We start from the raw sequence: 17,186 nt of genomic DNA, 5'->3' as shown, positions 1-17,186 counted from the left end.
GTTTTACAGAATGCTTTAAAAAATTCTCTAGATTGTGTAGTCATGGGCTCTGAGGTTACATTTAGATATTTTATTTTAGAGCCAAAGTTAAGATTTTAATTCCAGTAATTGACTCCATTACATAATGATGGACATATTTTTCTTCTTTCTTGAAGAACACTGTTGGACCACAAATGGCAAATTTTTTTGTTACTTAGAAAAATACTGGGAAAAAGGATTCGTGGCTTTTCAAACTGCAATTAATGCTGCAATTATAGAAGTAAGTGCCTAACTTCAAAGACCTATTTTAAACCTCCTGTATTTTTTTCCCTTTGTTCCCTTTGTTCTTCCTCATCCCTCACCTTGTTGCTATACTTTTAGGAGATGACACTTTGCTTTCTATTCTCAGAGAAAATGGAAGCTGTCAAATGAGAATATTCTCTAACTTCCCAACACACACCCATTAAAACTTCAGAGCTATCACTCACTGTACTTTTCTCCTTCCTCATCCTTAATGTCCTTCCTCAGTTCATAGGCTGGATCCCATCCTCCCAACCTTATCAAGAAAGTTGAACTATGGATTTCTCCCTTCTCTCTCCTCTTTCTTCAAGCTCACCTTTCTCCTAGATTCTTATCTTCAGGACTTTTAATTAATTTCTTCACATATGATCAAGACCTCTGCTCATCCACATTCCTCCCCAAGTAACTACTCTATCTCCCTTGTCTCACTGGCTAAGCTTCTTGAAAGTGTGTCTTCATTAGGCTCAACTCAACACAATATGATTTCTATCTCCCCTTGCACCACCAAAAGGGCTTTTTCTAAGGTAAATAACACTTCCATGTCAATTAACCACTGTAATTTTTTCATTCCTTATCTTACTTGATCTTCCAACTAAATAACATAGAATTCACCTGGTTTCCCTTTTACTTTTCTAGGCATTCCTTCTCAGTCTTCTTGCCAGCTTATCCAACTTTACCTTTCTACTTCTTTATATCTGCAGTTCCACATGGTTCTATTCTAGGCATCTCTTTCCATCCTATACACTTTCTCTAGGAAGTCTCATTAATTATCATAATTTTAATGATATTTTATATGCTGATAACTCTGAGAACACCACTTCAAGTTGTAGACCAGCAAAATTTTTCTGTAAAGGACCACCTGGTAAATATTTTAGGCTTAGGAGTCACACTATCTATATTGGAACTATTCACCTCTGCCTTATAGCTTGAAAGTTTGCCATAGATAACACACAAATAAATGAGTATGGCTGTGTTCAGTAAAACTTTAATTACAAAATAGCTGGTTGGCCAGATTTGGTTTGGGGACCGTAATTTACTGACCTCTGCTCCAGTCCTATGTATCTGACTGTGTACTGGATATCTCTACTTTGATGTCTCAAGCAATTCAACTTACTATGGTCAAAATCGAATGTGGGTGTTTTTTCTCTAAATGTGACTGAGTCTTTTAAAATTTTCTCTATCTCAGTGAATGCCAAAACTACCCAGTTTTTCAAATAGAAACTGGGAAATTATCTGTCTCACCCATCATCTAAACTCAAATCTATATACTTCAGCTCTGCCATCAGCACAAAGCCAACCATTATCATTTCTTGCCTGAACTATAGGAGTAGTTTATTTCCCCAGCAGCATATACCCTCTATATATTTGGGTTTTTTTGCTGCAGGAACCTCTTTTCAGTGATCCAGTGTACCATGCTCCTTCCTTCTTTTGCACATGGTGTTCCCTCTGCTCAGAGTTTGCTTCTTCATCCTCAACCCTCCCTACACAATCTTTGTTTAAAAAGCATCACAGCCTTCAGCTCTCAGTATAAATGTCAGTTCTTCAGGGAAGCCTTCTCTGGCTTTCCTCTACTTCTCTTTTAACATGGCTATTAAATTATAATTAAAGAATTGATTATGCAATGAGTTGTCAGATATCTCTCCGTCTTTCTCCTCTGTACTCCAAAATGTAAAGTTCTGTGAGAGTGAGGAGTGTTTCTGTCGGGATTGCTGCTGTTTCTCAATCACCTAACACAGTGTATTATATATGATTGACCCTCATTTAATTTCTCAAATGACTCTTATAATTAATGTCAATTCATGCCAAAAGTTATCAAGATTGTTTTGATGATGCTAGTAGTTCACCATATTTCAAAGTAGTGGGCACATGTAAATACTGTAATTGAAAAGAAACAAAAGGTGTATTGTTTTCTAACAGTTTTTAACATAATACATTTGTTAACATCCCAATTTAGGTCACAACAAACCATTCTGTGATGGAGGAGCTGACATCAGTTATTGGAATAAATATGAGGATACCAGCTTTCACTTCTAAGGGAGAAGTTATAAATGAATTGTTTATTTTTATTTGTGTAGTTTGTTTCTCTTCTTTTATATACTGTACATCATTAAATATTACAAACGAAAGAAAAAAATTTAAGAAGCTGATGACAGTGATGGGTCTCCGAGACTCAGCATTCTGGTAAGTTAATTTGCTACTTTACCTGTGTATCATGCATTAATCCATAGAGAAACCCATTAGGTTATAAAAGAAATTGGATGCACTCATGAGTTTTTCTAACATGCGTTCAATTTAATTAGCTTACCTGCATGAGAGTTTAAGATGCTGGCAGTAGAAAATAAGTAAGGATTGTGCTGTGTTTCCTTGAGTTGAAGAAACATGATGACATTTGTATTAGTTATTTATTGCCAGAAAAATCCAAAACCCAGTGACCTCAAGCAACAATTACTTCGTCTTTCTCATTTGCCATAGGCAAATGAGAGTTTGGCAGATCTATTAATAGTTTCGGTTTGGCCAGGCTTGGATTCAAGGTGCAGGTTAGATCCAGGTCTGCTCCATGTGACTCATCCTTGGGCCAGTAGGATAGCTGGGCATGTTCTTCTTATTGAGTCACAAAAACACAAGGGGTAAGTCCCTATGCACAAGCATATTTCAAGCTCCTGCTCATATCATATGTGATAAAATCTCATTAGTTAAACCAAGTCACATGGTCAAAACTAAAGTCGAGGGATAGAGAAGTATGTTCTGCCCATTATGAGACCAAAGCAAGTCAAATTGTCATGCCTGCAGTTAGCAATGTGGGGAATTATACTCCTTTCATGAAAAGAAGATCAGAAAAGGTAATGAAAATTTTTGGACAATAAGCCAATTTACTCTTGTTATTGAAGCCAAGTCATGTAGTTAGTCAACAAAAGTATTCTTTGGATGGAACTGATCAGACAATATCAGGCTTAAATGAGGCAATGTGTTTAAATAACATAGCACAAACAGAGTTGGGTGCCTGTTAATGTATCTCTCTCCATATGCCTATATATCTGTGTACCTATTCATCCATCCATTGATCTATTGTCTATTTTCCCCTAGACTTTGAGATAATAAATATATAATTATAGTAATATTTATGGTAAATATTAAATAATAGTAAAGCATTATGGTCTAGTAATTATAGAAATAATAGTGAACATTGTTTAAGTACCTACTTTGTTCCAGAGATCACTTCTAGCTCATAGTGCTATTATCCTCATTTTACAGGTAAGAAAACTAAAGCAGAGAAAAGTTAAGGGTTTTGCCTAAAACCATATAGTTGATAAACAATAAAGTGAGGAGTCAAATCCAAGAAAAAAAGCACTCTTTTAGCCACTGTGCCATATAACACAAAAAAATTAATAAAATGAAATTAATGACAAGGGCGAAAGGAGATAGAAAAAGCCACTGTTGAAACTAGCCTGCAGAAATGCATACCATATTGTTTTTAGCATTATTGGATGAAAGTATTAAATTTGGACTCAAATTTATTTTTTTCCCATTTTTTTGGTATTTTTGTTATATCAGCTGTACATATTTTTTGGGTACGTGTGATATGTTGATACATGTATACGATGTGTAATGATCAAATCAGGGTAATTGAGATATCCATTACTTCAGACTTGAATCCAAATTTCTGAGTGCATTTTTCCTGATATAAAACTGCACAAGGTACCAGATTTTATTTTGGCTAGATTTTTTTTTATTAGCTGATGTATCATCAGTTATTGAAGAGAGTGTTTTAAGTGTGCTCTTTTCACTTCTTCCTTTTCAAAGACAAGGAAAAGAGATTTTAAAGAATAAAATGATATCATATGTCTAAAAAAGTTCAGCTTTGCCAATTTTGTTCTTTAAATTTCCATGAGAACCCCATTGCCAGATTCAAGCATCTGGGTATTGAGGTAAAACTGTTATATTTTTTATAAAGCCCTAACACTTCTTATACATTGTACTCTCTTCTACTTTCTGCCTTATCAGACAAAAATTTTGCTAGAATCTACTTAACCCAAATAAGGCTCAAGTATGCAGAATTCTCATTTATTAAAAGCTTGTTTTGGGCTGGGCACGGTGGCTCACACCTGTAATTCTACCACTCTGGGAAACCAAGATGAGAAAATCATTTAAGGTCAGGAGTTTGAGACCAGCCTGAGCAAGAGGGACACCCCTATATCTACTAAAAATAGAAAAGTTAACCAAGCATGGTGGTGCATGCCCAGCTACTCACGAGGCTGAGGCAGGAGAATCACTTGAGCCAGGAGTTTGAGGTTGCTATGAGCTAGGCTGACGCCACTGTGTTCTAGTCAGGGCGACAGAGTAACACTCTGTCTCAAAAAAAAAAAAAAAGCTTGTTTTTCTTATTGCTGGCACTCTTTGATTATATGAATGTTTCTCAGTTTCTTTACCCTTTCAACCTTTGGAGGAGATATGAGTTGTTTCCGTATTTTGGCAGTGATGAATAAAGCTGCTATGAACATTCATGTACAGGTTTTTGTGTGAACGTAAGTTTTCATTTTTCTGAGAAAATGCTTCATGGTATGTTTGCTAGGTCATATGGTAGTTGTTTAAAACACATCTTTCCATCTATTTCCACAGATTTTTCAAAAGCAACAATGTTTTGGCTACTCTGATATTGGATCACAGTTGTACAAATATAATTTTCATTGTACTTTTCACTTTTAGTTTCGTGTTTCTTAGTATTACTACAGTATTCCGATTCTTAAAAACAATATATTGAGTGGCTTATGTCAACAGCCATATGAGCTTTACTTAAATTGGGAAGATTTCAATTAAACATTCAGAAGGATTGTATACTTGAGGAAGTATTAGTATAAAGAAGTTTAAAGGGGAGATTGTTACTGTGTTTCTTCGTCAACATGTTATATAGTCACTTGACTGAAAGAATAAACTTATATTTAGTTATGTTATTTTAAAATTTGTTATAATTGTAGAGATAATTATGATATTGGCTACTTTCTATACCACATGCTACACTAACATTTTCATGTGCATTACCTCATTTAATTCTCAGAACAACCATATGAAATAGCTACCATGATTGACCCCATTTTACAGATGAGGGTGAGAGAAGATAGATAACTTTCCTGTAGTCCCACAGCTAGAATGTGCATGACCACACTTTTATAATAAATTTGACCCTCATAGTTTGACTGCAGAGCTATTACCATTTTGCATATTGCCTCTCCAAAATTTACATGAGTGTGACATGTTGAATTAACACCTTTTTTCTATCATAGGCTCTCCTGGGGATTGATGTATACTGGCTTTATCTTTATAATGTCCATTTATATGGTTTCGATCATAACATCGATCCCAATTATAGTTCATACTGGCTTCATGGTGATATTCACACTCTTTATCCTATATGGCCTGTCTTTGGTGAGTTGGTAAAAACATATACTTCTTGACTCGGTTCAGGTCACAGATATATGAGCAAATAATGACGTTTCTTTGGGATATTAGTATAGTCACTAAATTTATATTCTGTTTTTATATGTTTTGAGAAAGTTTTTGACAATGTGAGAAATTGATGAATATTGATATTCATGATTCTCAAAGGGAAACTATACCAATAAGAACTCTTCTCTCTTCCTTCAGATTGCGTTGGCTTTCCTCATGAGCGTGTTAATAAAGAAACCTTTGCTTGCTGGTTTGGCTGGATTTCTCTTCACTGTATTTTGGGGATGTCTGGGATTCACTGTATTACACAGGCAACTTCCCTTACCTTTAGAATGGGTATTAGGTCTTCTTAGCCCTTTTGCCTTCACTGCTGGAATGGCTCAGGTAAGCAAACAATTATTTTATGACTTTATTAGATTTTCTTTTTTTTTTTTATTTTTTAATCTTTTTTTATTTTATTTTATTTATTTTTTTTTTTTGAGACAGAGTCTCACTCTGTTGCCCAGGCTAGAGTGAGTGCCGTGGCGTCAGCCTAGCTCACAGCAACCTCAAACTCCTGAGCTCGAGCGATCCTACTGCCTCAGCCTCCCAAGTAGCTGGGACTACCGGCATGCACCACCATGCCCGGCTAATTTTTCTATATATAGTTTTAGTTGTCCATATAATTTCTTTCTATTTTTAGTAGAGACGGGGTCTCGCTCTTGCTCAGGCTGGTCTCGAACTCCTGAGCTCAAACAATCCGCCCACCTCGGCCTCCCAGAGTGCTAGGATTACAGGCGTGAGCCACCGCGCCCGGCCTAGATTTTCAAAATACGTTCTTATTCAAGAATTTGGTGCTTCATGAAAGTTAATGATCAATCTGTCCAGTATTTTAAGAAATTTTGCTGTTGAAAATTCAATAAGCAATAAAAATTTCTTATCAAAGTAATAAAACAGGCAGATCGTTTGTAAAATCCGAGCAAATTTAAAGAAGAAAGATAATTGCCAAATATCTGACCACTCAGAAATATCAGAGGCAGTAAAATGTGAGGTTATGTGTAATGAGTGAGGCCGCATGGCATTGATGAGCATCTCAGCTCTACTACCTCCCAGCTGGATGACACTGGGCAAGTAACTCAACCTCTTTGGCTTCACTTTCTTATGCAGAATGGGGATGTCAGTAGAACCCCCACCTCATGGGGGTAGTTGCAAGGATTAACTTTGTTATTACGTATGTATTGCACTGGTACAATGCCGGATACATGCTATATAAATGTAAGCTATTATCCTTATTATTCTATTTTATTATCTTTAAAATAATTTCTTCAAGTCTTCAATACGTATTTAATATTTTAATGTTTCTGCAATATCTTATTGTTAGAATTTTTTTTATTTCCTTTAAATGGCCTCCAATTCATTGCCCACTTTGAGTTTTTCTTCACAGAATATGTTATATTTGGTTGCTTATCCACTCTTCCCAATCCTCTTCTTTAAAATACTTGTGATAATCAATTACTCAGTTAAATTTCTATTCTTCAATTGCTTTACTTTCTTGTATAGCACTTCCCATTTTTGTGACAATAATTTTATTTGCAGAAAGCAACAATACTAATAACTTGTCTGTGTAATTTTGAAGAGAAAGCTATTAAAATAGGAACTACATTTGTCTAGGCAGCACTGTTTTTTTTAAACTTTAGTTTTATAGGTTCATCTAACATTTTATTTTTTTCTTTTTAAACTCAGATTACATATCTGGATTATTACTTGAATGGTGTTATTTTTCCTGATCCCTCTGGAGATTCATACTTTATGATGGTTACTTTCTTCATTTTGGCATTTGATACTCTTCTCTATTTGATATTAACATTATATTTTGAGCGGGTTTTACCTGGTAAGTAATAGTGTAGTTAGAGTTGAATTTAAAGCAATTCTGTTTCTTATAAGATAACATCTTAATATTTGTTCATTTGTAATTTAAGAACCATTTGTGATTGTAAGAGGAGAGGAAAGAATTTCAAAACAATAGATAGAATTTTCTCATTTCCATCTCACTATATGACAGTATGAACTGAATTATTTTGTAAAAATGTTTTAATTCAAAAGAACTTGTGATTATTTTGGTTTCGATCTTTCATAAATGTAGGATGTGTGTTTGTGTGTGTTTTAATTGGGGAGAGGGAAGGAAACACCTCAATAAGCCATTGGATAATGATGCTTTTGTGTTTTAATTGAACTCACTGAGGTAAGATAGTTCATTAAATGGTTTTTGCTAATATTTGGCTCTAGTAAACTTGTTCTTTTGAGTCTCAAAAATATGAAAAAGGAAATACCATACAAAGTTAGATGATCACTTCTTTTCTGCCTTTTTGTGGGAACATCAGCCTAATAAGAATGCTTTCTATAGTGTAATAAAAAGTATAAAATAAACTCTACACATAGCTTTTAAATAATTATTATAAAATTTCTATATAGTGTATACATACAATCCCAGGAACTAATATACAGTCATGCCCTGCATAACGACATTTCAGTCAATGACAGACTGCATTTGCAATGGAGGTCCCATGAGATTATAATGCTGTATTTTAACTGTACCTTTTCTGTTTAGATATGTTTAATACATAAATACTTACCATTGTGTAACAGTTGTCTACAGCATTCAGTACAATAACATGTTGTACGGGTTTGTAGCCTAGGAGCAATAGGCTACATATAAATATTTTTTTCTTTTTTTAAAAATTTATTCAGGATATTATGGGGGTACAAAAATTTTAGTTACATGTAATGCGTTTGCACCACCCAAGCCAGAGCTACAAGCACGTCCCTCCCCCATACAGTGCTTTCTGCTTCCATTAGTTGTGGGTTTACCACCCCCACATCTCCCCCGACCAGCACCCAATGAGTATTACTACCATGTGAATATGTTAGTGTTGGTCAGTTAGTACCAGTTATATATAATATTAAATTACCTAATGACATTTCTCAAAATGTATTCCCGTTAAGTGATGCATGACTGTACTTTCATTTCCTTTGGCCCCATAAAAAGTTTCACTCATACATAGTCTCTCTTACATGTCAGAATCTGAATATTTTTATCCTTTTCAAACCCAACTTATTTTAGTATAATCATCTGGTTTCTAGTTCAGGCTTTTTATTTTAACAATTTTTATAGTTTTCTCTAGACTTTTGTTTCATGTGTTTTATCTCTATTTTACTATTGTTTTAAGTTTTTTAGCCCCTATGCCTCTCACTGGCATAATAATAAAAGTTTCTTTTTCAATTTTGTGATGTATCATGTAGAAATACATGATTTCTTATGTATATAGCAAATTGGCCTCAGAATTATTTTGAAAAATTATTCTTCCTGTGAAGAAATGATTGCTCTAATTAAATAAAATGTTGTTTTGACCAAAAAGTAATGGGTAATTCATGTAACCCATATAAAACCAACTTAACATGTAGCCTTGACTTGGCACAGGTCACAGAAAAAGAGCACTCTAGGATTTGAAAAATTAAAAAATTCACTTTATTATAGCTCCTCAAACATGCAAAATTGAAATTCAAATTCTAAATCTTGTCTTCTCTGTATGCATTCATTGTCTCATTCGTACATGTAGCAAGATGTCTCTTCCACCAACTTCATTTTTTTTAAGTGATAACTCTGAGCATCTCAGAGGACTAATTTTACATAGAATACCTTTTTAAAAAGGATAATATTATTCTAGAATCATATTTTCTGTATCATTTGCATTTCTATCTGATTTCTGGGGATCCTACATTTAATGTAAATTTCTACAATATGATGACAGGTTTTTAAGCTTTAATCAGAACAATAATGTTCTTTTTTCACTGACATTGGGAAAGGATGCAAGTATGTCACATGGCAGGGAGCAGGAAAGACGGGGGAGGAGGTGCCAGGCTCTTTTAAACAATAAGATCTCCTGGGAAGGAATAGAGGAAGAATTTACTCATTACTGTGAGGATGGCACCAAGCCCAAGCCATTCATGAGGGATCTGGCCTCATGACCAAAACACCTCCCATCAGGCCCCACCTCCAACATTGGGGGTAAAATTTTAACATGAGATTTGGAGAGGACAACTATCCAAACTACATCACTGTCCTTAACACAATATATTTATTTTTTGAAACATTACTTGTTTAAGAAATCTAAAAGCATTAGAATCACTGGTGCAGGAAATAGAGACAGAATGAATTAGTGTATGTTGGACCTTTCACTGTTGAGATTTGTGTTTTAGGAAGATCACTCTGGCAGCTGTGTGGAGGATGGGCTCAAAGCAGGTAGACACTAATGCAATAATTTATGTTAGAGTTGGGGGACCAAATTAAGGTGTAAGTGTAATGTAGAGAGGAGGGCAGACTCATGAGATTCTTAGGTGATAGAAACAACCTGATTTGGTGGTTAATTATACTTAAGTTAGGGGATAGGGGAAGAGGAGCGGAGGGGATGAGGGTGACTCCCTGGTTTCTGGCTTTGGTTACTGGGAGTAGTGAAGATAATGCCACTAAGGAAATAACTGCAATAGTAGCAAAACAGGAATATAAAACATTAGTTCAATTTTTGGCATATATATATATATATTTTTTTTTTTTTTTTTTTTTTTTTTTTTGTTGAGACAGAGTCTCACTTTGTTGCCCAGGCTAGAGTGAGTGCCGTGGCGTCAGCTTAGCTCACAGCAACCTCAGACTCCTGGGCTTAAGCGATCCTACTGCCTCAGCCTCCCAAGTAACTGGGACTACAGGCATGCGCCACTATGCCCGGCTAATTTTTTCTATATAGATTTTTAGTTGTCCATATAATGTCTTTCTATTTTTAGTAGAGACGGGGTCTCGCTCAGGCTGGTCTCGAACTCCTGACCTTGAGCAATCCACCCGCCTCGGCCTCCCAGAGTGCTAGGATTACAGGCGTGAGCCACCGCTACCCGGCCTGGCATATATTTTTTAAAAGCTACAATTTCTATGCATAAAATTAATTTATTTTTCAATTTTAATTTCCCCCTTCTAATTTTTTTTTTTTTCACTTTTTCATGGTGTGATTTTCCTTTCTGGTTAGTTTAAGTCTAGATGTTTTTATGTATGTATTCCCTTTTGAACATTTCTGCTCTCCCATGTAAAATCTCTAAAACCACAATGCTATATTTTCATTGCTCTTTTCAAAGACTTGATTTCTAACTATAACTTTGTCATTCTTTTCCATATAACTTTCTATGTCATCAACATCTCTTACTTTCACACATCAGGCAGTTATATGTTGTATTTCTTCTTCTTCAGCTATTCTTTTGTAGTGGCACTACAGCTACAACTTTATCTTCTTTGATAAGCTCTTTTATTTTTATGAACCACAGCTGAGAACTTACCAAAGACCAGAACACTTTCTTAACCTCAATGTACCTGTGATGCTTTACTGTTGACATTATAATCCCCTTATATTATATTAACTTTCAGCAGCTTTTAATGTAATATTATATGTGAAAACTCTATATTATTTTAATTATCCTATAGTCTGTAAAATATCTGTTAAATTTCCTCCTCTTGTCACTAATAAATTCATGTTTTATAGATATATCATTATACACCATCTCATATTATTCTCTTTGCTTCTTTAGATCTGCAGCTAAATTTTCTACTCTAACAGATATAAGTCCATTTAACTGTCAAACTATTTTTAAGTGATTACAAACAGCTTATTCTACCTTGGAATGATATGAACTATCTCTTGATGGAGAGTCCTGTGTAATTCCATACAGTCATAAAAAGTTAAAGGATTATCTATATATCTGATTGAAAAAAATTTACATAACAAAACAAATGAGGACTTGTGGGAGAAAGGGTTTGATCTGTGTTTCTTTCATTTTTCTAATGGATTTTAAAAATTGCTCATGCTTCCTACATCTGATCCCTTGCTTTTAATTTTTTCGTCCCTATATCCTTTTTCTATATGACAACAGTTATCCAGCCCCATGTTTATCTTTATGTTCTTAATAACTTAATTTTTCTGCTTTTTTTGTATTCTTAGGGCTTTGAAAAAAGTTGTCTTTTGATTTGTAGTGAATGATATACTTACGACTTTTAATTTTCATTTTTTCTATGTTATCAAAATTATATTTTTTTATGCCGTGGCAGGAATCAGCTTATAAAACTTCTCTTTTTAAGCATCCAAGTGTCTGGAAATCCCAAAAATGAAGTTCTTGATGTTTGATATGATTTCGTACAGCTACAACTTTATCTTCTTTGATAAGCTCTTTTATTTTTATGAACCACAGCTGAGAACTTATCAAAGGCCAGCACACTCTTAACCTCAATGTACTATAATGCTTTACTGTTGACATTATAAACTTAAATGCCCAAAATAATAATTTAATTTCAGAAGTATTATCAAACTTCACTAGGACAGATGTCTTTGTTTACTAGTGTGATATGATTGTTGTAATATGAAATTATATCTTGATTAATTAGACAAAGATGGCCACCGGCATTCTCCATTGTTTTTCCTAAAGTCTTCATTTTGGTCCAAACATCAAAATACTCATCATGAAGTCTTTCAGAATGAAATAAATCCCGAGCATTTCTCTGATGACTCTTTTGAACCAGTGTCTCCAGAATTCCATGAAAAAGAAGCCATAAGGTAATTAAGAAATTATGTGACTATGTATACTTATAGGTAAAAACTGAATAAACTAAGCTGCAAAAGGGCCAGCCATAGGTCAACTGTTGATACAGATGATGTGTTCCTTTCTTTCAGCTATTCTTCTGCCATAATCCTAAATTTCTCTCATTCACCATTATGAAAATAAATACTGTTGATACTGTCAACAGTAAAATTTAGGAGCCCTATTCATTTTCTTGCCCCTCATCTTTTGTCTTCTGTCATATCACCCCCCCATCATTTATACTTTCCTCTCTGCTTTGTCTTCTAACACACACACATATATACATACATGTTATGTATATGTATATAAAATATATAAGTGTATATGATGTACATGTATTTTTCATACTTAGACTATCTCCTTTAGGGAGTGTGGTGACTGAAATTTCGAAGTCAAAAGCTCTCTCAACAATTTAATAGCTTTGTGGCTTTTTGTTGAACTATATATGTGCTCTCTAAGCCTCATTTCTTTTTCATTTCTAAGGAGAGTGTAATATGTCTGTCATCTTTAGTAATGTAAAGAATCAATAAGATAATTAAGTATATATTCCTGTTACATAATAGGAACTATGTAGATGTTAGTTCTATATCCAAATCAGTTTGATTGATTGAAGGGGTATAGAAATAAAAAATAATACGGGGAGGACCATCAGTAAAGAATTTTAAGGGAAACCAGGAAGATATACTTCTGTAGACAATGACTGCTTAATTCTTCATTCTGTCATAATTTAGTGCATACTTCTCTAGGTATTTGCTTATTTCATTGAAGATTATTGTGAAATATTCTTAAGTGACATTTATGTGAAGTTATCTTCCTAAAAGTATATTTTGAGGAGACAGTGGACCATAGATTTAAAATACCCAGTTCAAATCCCGGCTTTGCCATTTCTTGATTGTATAATCCCAGCTAAATTGCTTAACCTGCCTGTGCCTCAATTTCTTCATCTTAAAAATGGACATAACTAAGTTTGTCATGAAGAGTAAATGAGCTATCACATGTAAAGCATTTAGAGTAGTGCCTGGTCCATAATATGTATTCAATAAATGTTAGCTGTTATGAATATCCCAAATAAGTTTAATCAATTAGACTTGCATCAATTCACCTTATTTAAAAAGTTAGGTAGAAGGTGATTGTGAAAGTGTCTGGAAGAAGTGGGAAATGAGGAGAGAGAAAATAGGAAAAGGAGAAAACTATAAGCTGACATGGGAAGATCAAGGAGAAAGCTCTTTATTTCCTGGAGTTAAGGAAACTTCTCAAATTCTACCATTTTTTAGTCTTTAAAGTTCTATTCCCTGCACGAAGACTTTTATAGCTATTCCAGTTTATCACTTTCCTTACTATTAACTCTTATAGTCATTATATTGACACCAGAAAATTTAGTATTGTGGTACTTAACAAGTTAAATTAGGACTAAATTACATTAGTTCCTCCTTTGTCAGGCCAAAAGCTCATCTTCTAGAAATATGGTTCTATAAATGCCCATGGACCATGAGTCTGACCCATATTCATCCAGTGGGCAAATGGGCATGGTTGTGTGAGTTGAAAAGGGGTTATTTAGCTCTCCTAATTAAGAGGATGATACTAGTTATCCTGTTCAGTGGTCTTAGGTCCAATTTGGCCTTAATATTTTAATATAAGCTGAGTATACGCTCAAGAAAATGTGACAGCTCTAGCCTAGGTAAACCTGCACACTATGTCATCTACCTTGACATTCCCTCTATCTGTACCTAATGGCCTAACATGCCTCAAACCTAAATCTCTTTGATCATCCTGGACCAGACTGTTCCTGCTGACAAATTAATTACTTCATTAATTTATTTATCACTCATTAAGGCTTCTGCTAAAATTAGGATACAGAGACTAATGACGAGTTTCACCTCAGAAAGTGCAGAGTCTAGGGGGAAACAGGCACTTCAATAAGTAATTAGTAGGCCGGGCGCGGTGGCTCACGCCTGTAATACTAGCACTCTGGGAGGCCGAGGCGGGTGGATCGCTCAAGGTCAGGAGTTCGAGACCAGCCTGAGCAAGAGCGAGACCCCGTCTCTACTAAAAATAGAAAGAAATTATCTGGCCAACTAAAATATATATAGAAAAAATTAGCTAGGCATGGTGGCGCATGCCTGTAGTCCCAGTCACTCAGGAGGCTGAGGCGGTAGGATCGCTTAAGCCCAGGAGTTTGAGGTTGCTGTGAGCTAGGCTGATGCCACGGCACTCACTCTAGCCCGGGCAACAAAACGAGACTCCGTCTCAAAAAAAAAAAAAAAAGTAATTAGTAAAAGCAGTGGTAGAAATGAACACAGAAATTAAGAGGACATAGCGAAGGATCATCCAGCCCAGCCTAACATAGTGGGGGAGGTCAGAAACAGACAACTCTTGAGGTGAGTCTTATATGGAAAGAAAGGTCTTGGTCATATAAAGTATGGTAGGATATGTGAAGGAATTTCCACACAGGGGATATGGCATGAGCAACATAGGACAGCAAGAGACAGTGTATATGTCTAGGGAGCACAAGGAAGTGACATTTCTGAGCTTGAAGTACAAGGCTAGAAGAGGGAGAGGCAAACCTTAAGAGATAGGGACCAAATCAGATCATGGAGGATTTTGTTTGCCAAGGTAAGAAAAGCAGCCTGTCTTCTACAGTGTGGGGAGATCACTGAGTGATTTTAGACAACCATACTCTTGACAGATCACTTTGGCAGCTTTGTGGAGAATGGATTTGAGGGTGACATAACTGGAAAAATGGAAACATTTTAGGAAGTTTTATCAGTCTGGGTCTGGTCAGAAAAGCTGCGTTGTTAGAAATATTGTGGGAGTAAAGCGGTTTAATATAGGAATGAGGGATTCATAAATGTACAACGGTTGGAGGAGAGAAGGTCAAGAAAGTTGTAGCCAGAAAGTCAGGGAATCAGCTACTGAGGACGTTAGCCTAATGCACAGAAATGGGTGGTTTTCAAATTTGTTGGTAAACTGTTGCAAGTGTCAGGGATTTTCTGGGAAAGCTCCCACCAGATATCTTAACCTGCAGCAGCAAAGCGATGCTTGTCAAGAGGTCTTAGAAGCCACTACAAGCCTCAGTCCACCTATGTGTTTGGCCCCTATGACCTTCAGAGGATAAGGACCTTCATTTCTGCTCCCCAAATCTTGCCCAAGTTCTTCTCATGACAAAGTCCAGTACTAAGACGGGGATTCCAGGAAACCTGGTGCCTGGCATGTCCTCTGCATTGCAAAAGAAAAGAGGCTGGTGTGATGCAAAGGGGATAACTAACAGTCAACAGAGACATCATAGCCCTGGTTAAGGTGAAAGATGATAAGAGTCTGGACTAGAAGGTCATAGGCAAGTGATCAAAGGATAAATTCAATTAGATTCATAAAGTTAAACTCATAATTTCCTAATGTTAAATTATGATAATTTTGTGGGTCACAGGATGGAATGAGAAAGGGAGAGAGAGAGAGTCAAGTATTCCTCTCAGGTACTAGCTTGAGTTCCTGAATGGATGGTGGAAACACTGACTAAGATAGAGAATGGAAGTGACACTTATTTTAATATACAGTAATTTCAAAGGAGACTTGAAGAGGTTCATACCATATCCCCACCTCTAGAACTGCAGGATCTTCCAGAGTTGATAGGGTTCACTCACTTGATAAGATATCTGTAGTCAGGAGGTGAAAAACCTCTACAGGGAGAACAACAAATCACTGAGGGAGGAAATTGCAGAGGATGCAAACGGATGGAAAAACGTCATGCTCATGGATCAGCAGAATCAACATTGTCAAAATGTACATACCACCCAAAGTGATCTACAGATTCAATTGCAATCCCCATTCAAATATCAGCATCATTTTTTGAAGATCTAGGAAAAACAGTTCTATGATTTGTATGGAACCAGAAAAGACCCCGAATAGCCAAAGCAACCTTAAGCAATAAAAACAAATCAAGAGGCATCATTTTACCAAACTTCAACCTATACCATGAGGCTGTAGTAACCAAAACAGCATGGTACTGGCACAAAAACAGCAATGTAGACCTATGAATCAGAACAGAGAATCCAGATATAAAACCATCCTCTTAGTGCCATCTGATCAGACAAAAACATATATTGGGGAAAAGAATCCCTATTCAATAAATGGTGCTGGGAAAATTGGATAGCCACATCTTCTGTAGAGCCACAGAAGACTGAAGCAGGATCTGCACCTCTCACCACTCACAAAAATTAATTCACAATGGATAACAGACTTAAACCTAAGGTATGAAACTGTAGGAACTCTAGAAGAAGAGGTTGGAAAATCTCTTATAGATATCGGCCTAGGCAAAGAATTTATGAAGAAGACCCCAAAGGCAGCAACAAAAATAAATAAATGTGGCCTGATTAAATTTAAAAGCTTCTGCACAGCCAAGGAAACAATAGAGTAAATAGGCAACCTATACAATGAGAGAAAATATTTGCATGCTATATCCGATAAAGGGCTTATAACTAGAATCTACAAAGAACTCAAGCAAATCAACAAGAAAACATCAAACTCTCCCTTCCTTCTTTATTCTTTTCTTTCAATTGTAGCTTTCCCTTATTCATTTGCTAACTTACAGAAATAACTGAAATATATGAAATGCCAAGCTTGATAGGAGTATGAGCAGATCTGTGTAAATCTCTTCTGGGAGTGGTTGGGGGAGGGTTTTCACTACTGCCCTCCTTGGATCCCATTAAGAGATTGACACTCTATACTGTGAAGTTTAGGTTCAGTCATAAACTAGTATTGGCAGTTAACATAATCTGTGTTATTAGAAAATGCATTTATATCAAAGTTACTTAATCTTTCAG

The 17,186-nt window shown here is 35.6% G+C and overlaps 1 protein-coding gene across 5 annotated transcripts in view; it reads left to right on the top strand.

Moving 5' to 3' along the window:
- Positions 1–17,186, top strand: part of ABCA10 (ATP binding cassette subfamily A member 10) — a 69,379-nt gene that overhangs the window by 6,628 nt on the left and 45,565 nt on the right. For all 5 annotated transcript variants that reach the window (XM_069482810.1, XM_069482811.1, XM_069482809.1 and 2 more), the window contains exons 5-10: positions 156–259; positions 2,234–2,460; positions 5,559–5,700; positions 5,920–6,105; positions 7,444–7,591; positions 12,176–12,344. In XM_069482810.1, coding sequence (XP_069338911.1) covers positions 156–259; positions 2,234–2,460; positions 5,559–5,700; positions 5,920–6,105; positions 7,444–7,591; positions 12,176–12,344 — 976 coding nt within the window. The remainder of the gene's footprint in view (positions 1–155; positions 260–2,233; positions 2,461–5,558; positions 5,701–5,919; positions 6,106–7,443; positions 7,592–12,175; positions 12,345–17,186) is intronic.

This window comes from Eulemur rufifrons, chromosome 9 (assembly GCF_041146395.1).
Source record: "Eulemur rufifrons isolate Redbay chromosome 9, OSU_ERuf_1, whole genome shotgun sequence".
In the NCBI taxonomy this organism is placed as follows: Eukaryota; Metazoa; Chordata; class Mammalia; order Primates; family Lemuridae; genus Eulemur; species Eulemur rufifrons.
The sequence above is the reverse complement of the archived record's forward strand: the minus strand, read 5'-3'. Positions and strand labels throughout refer to the sequence as shown.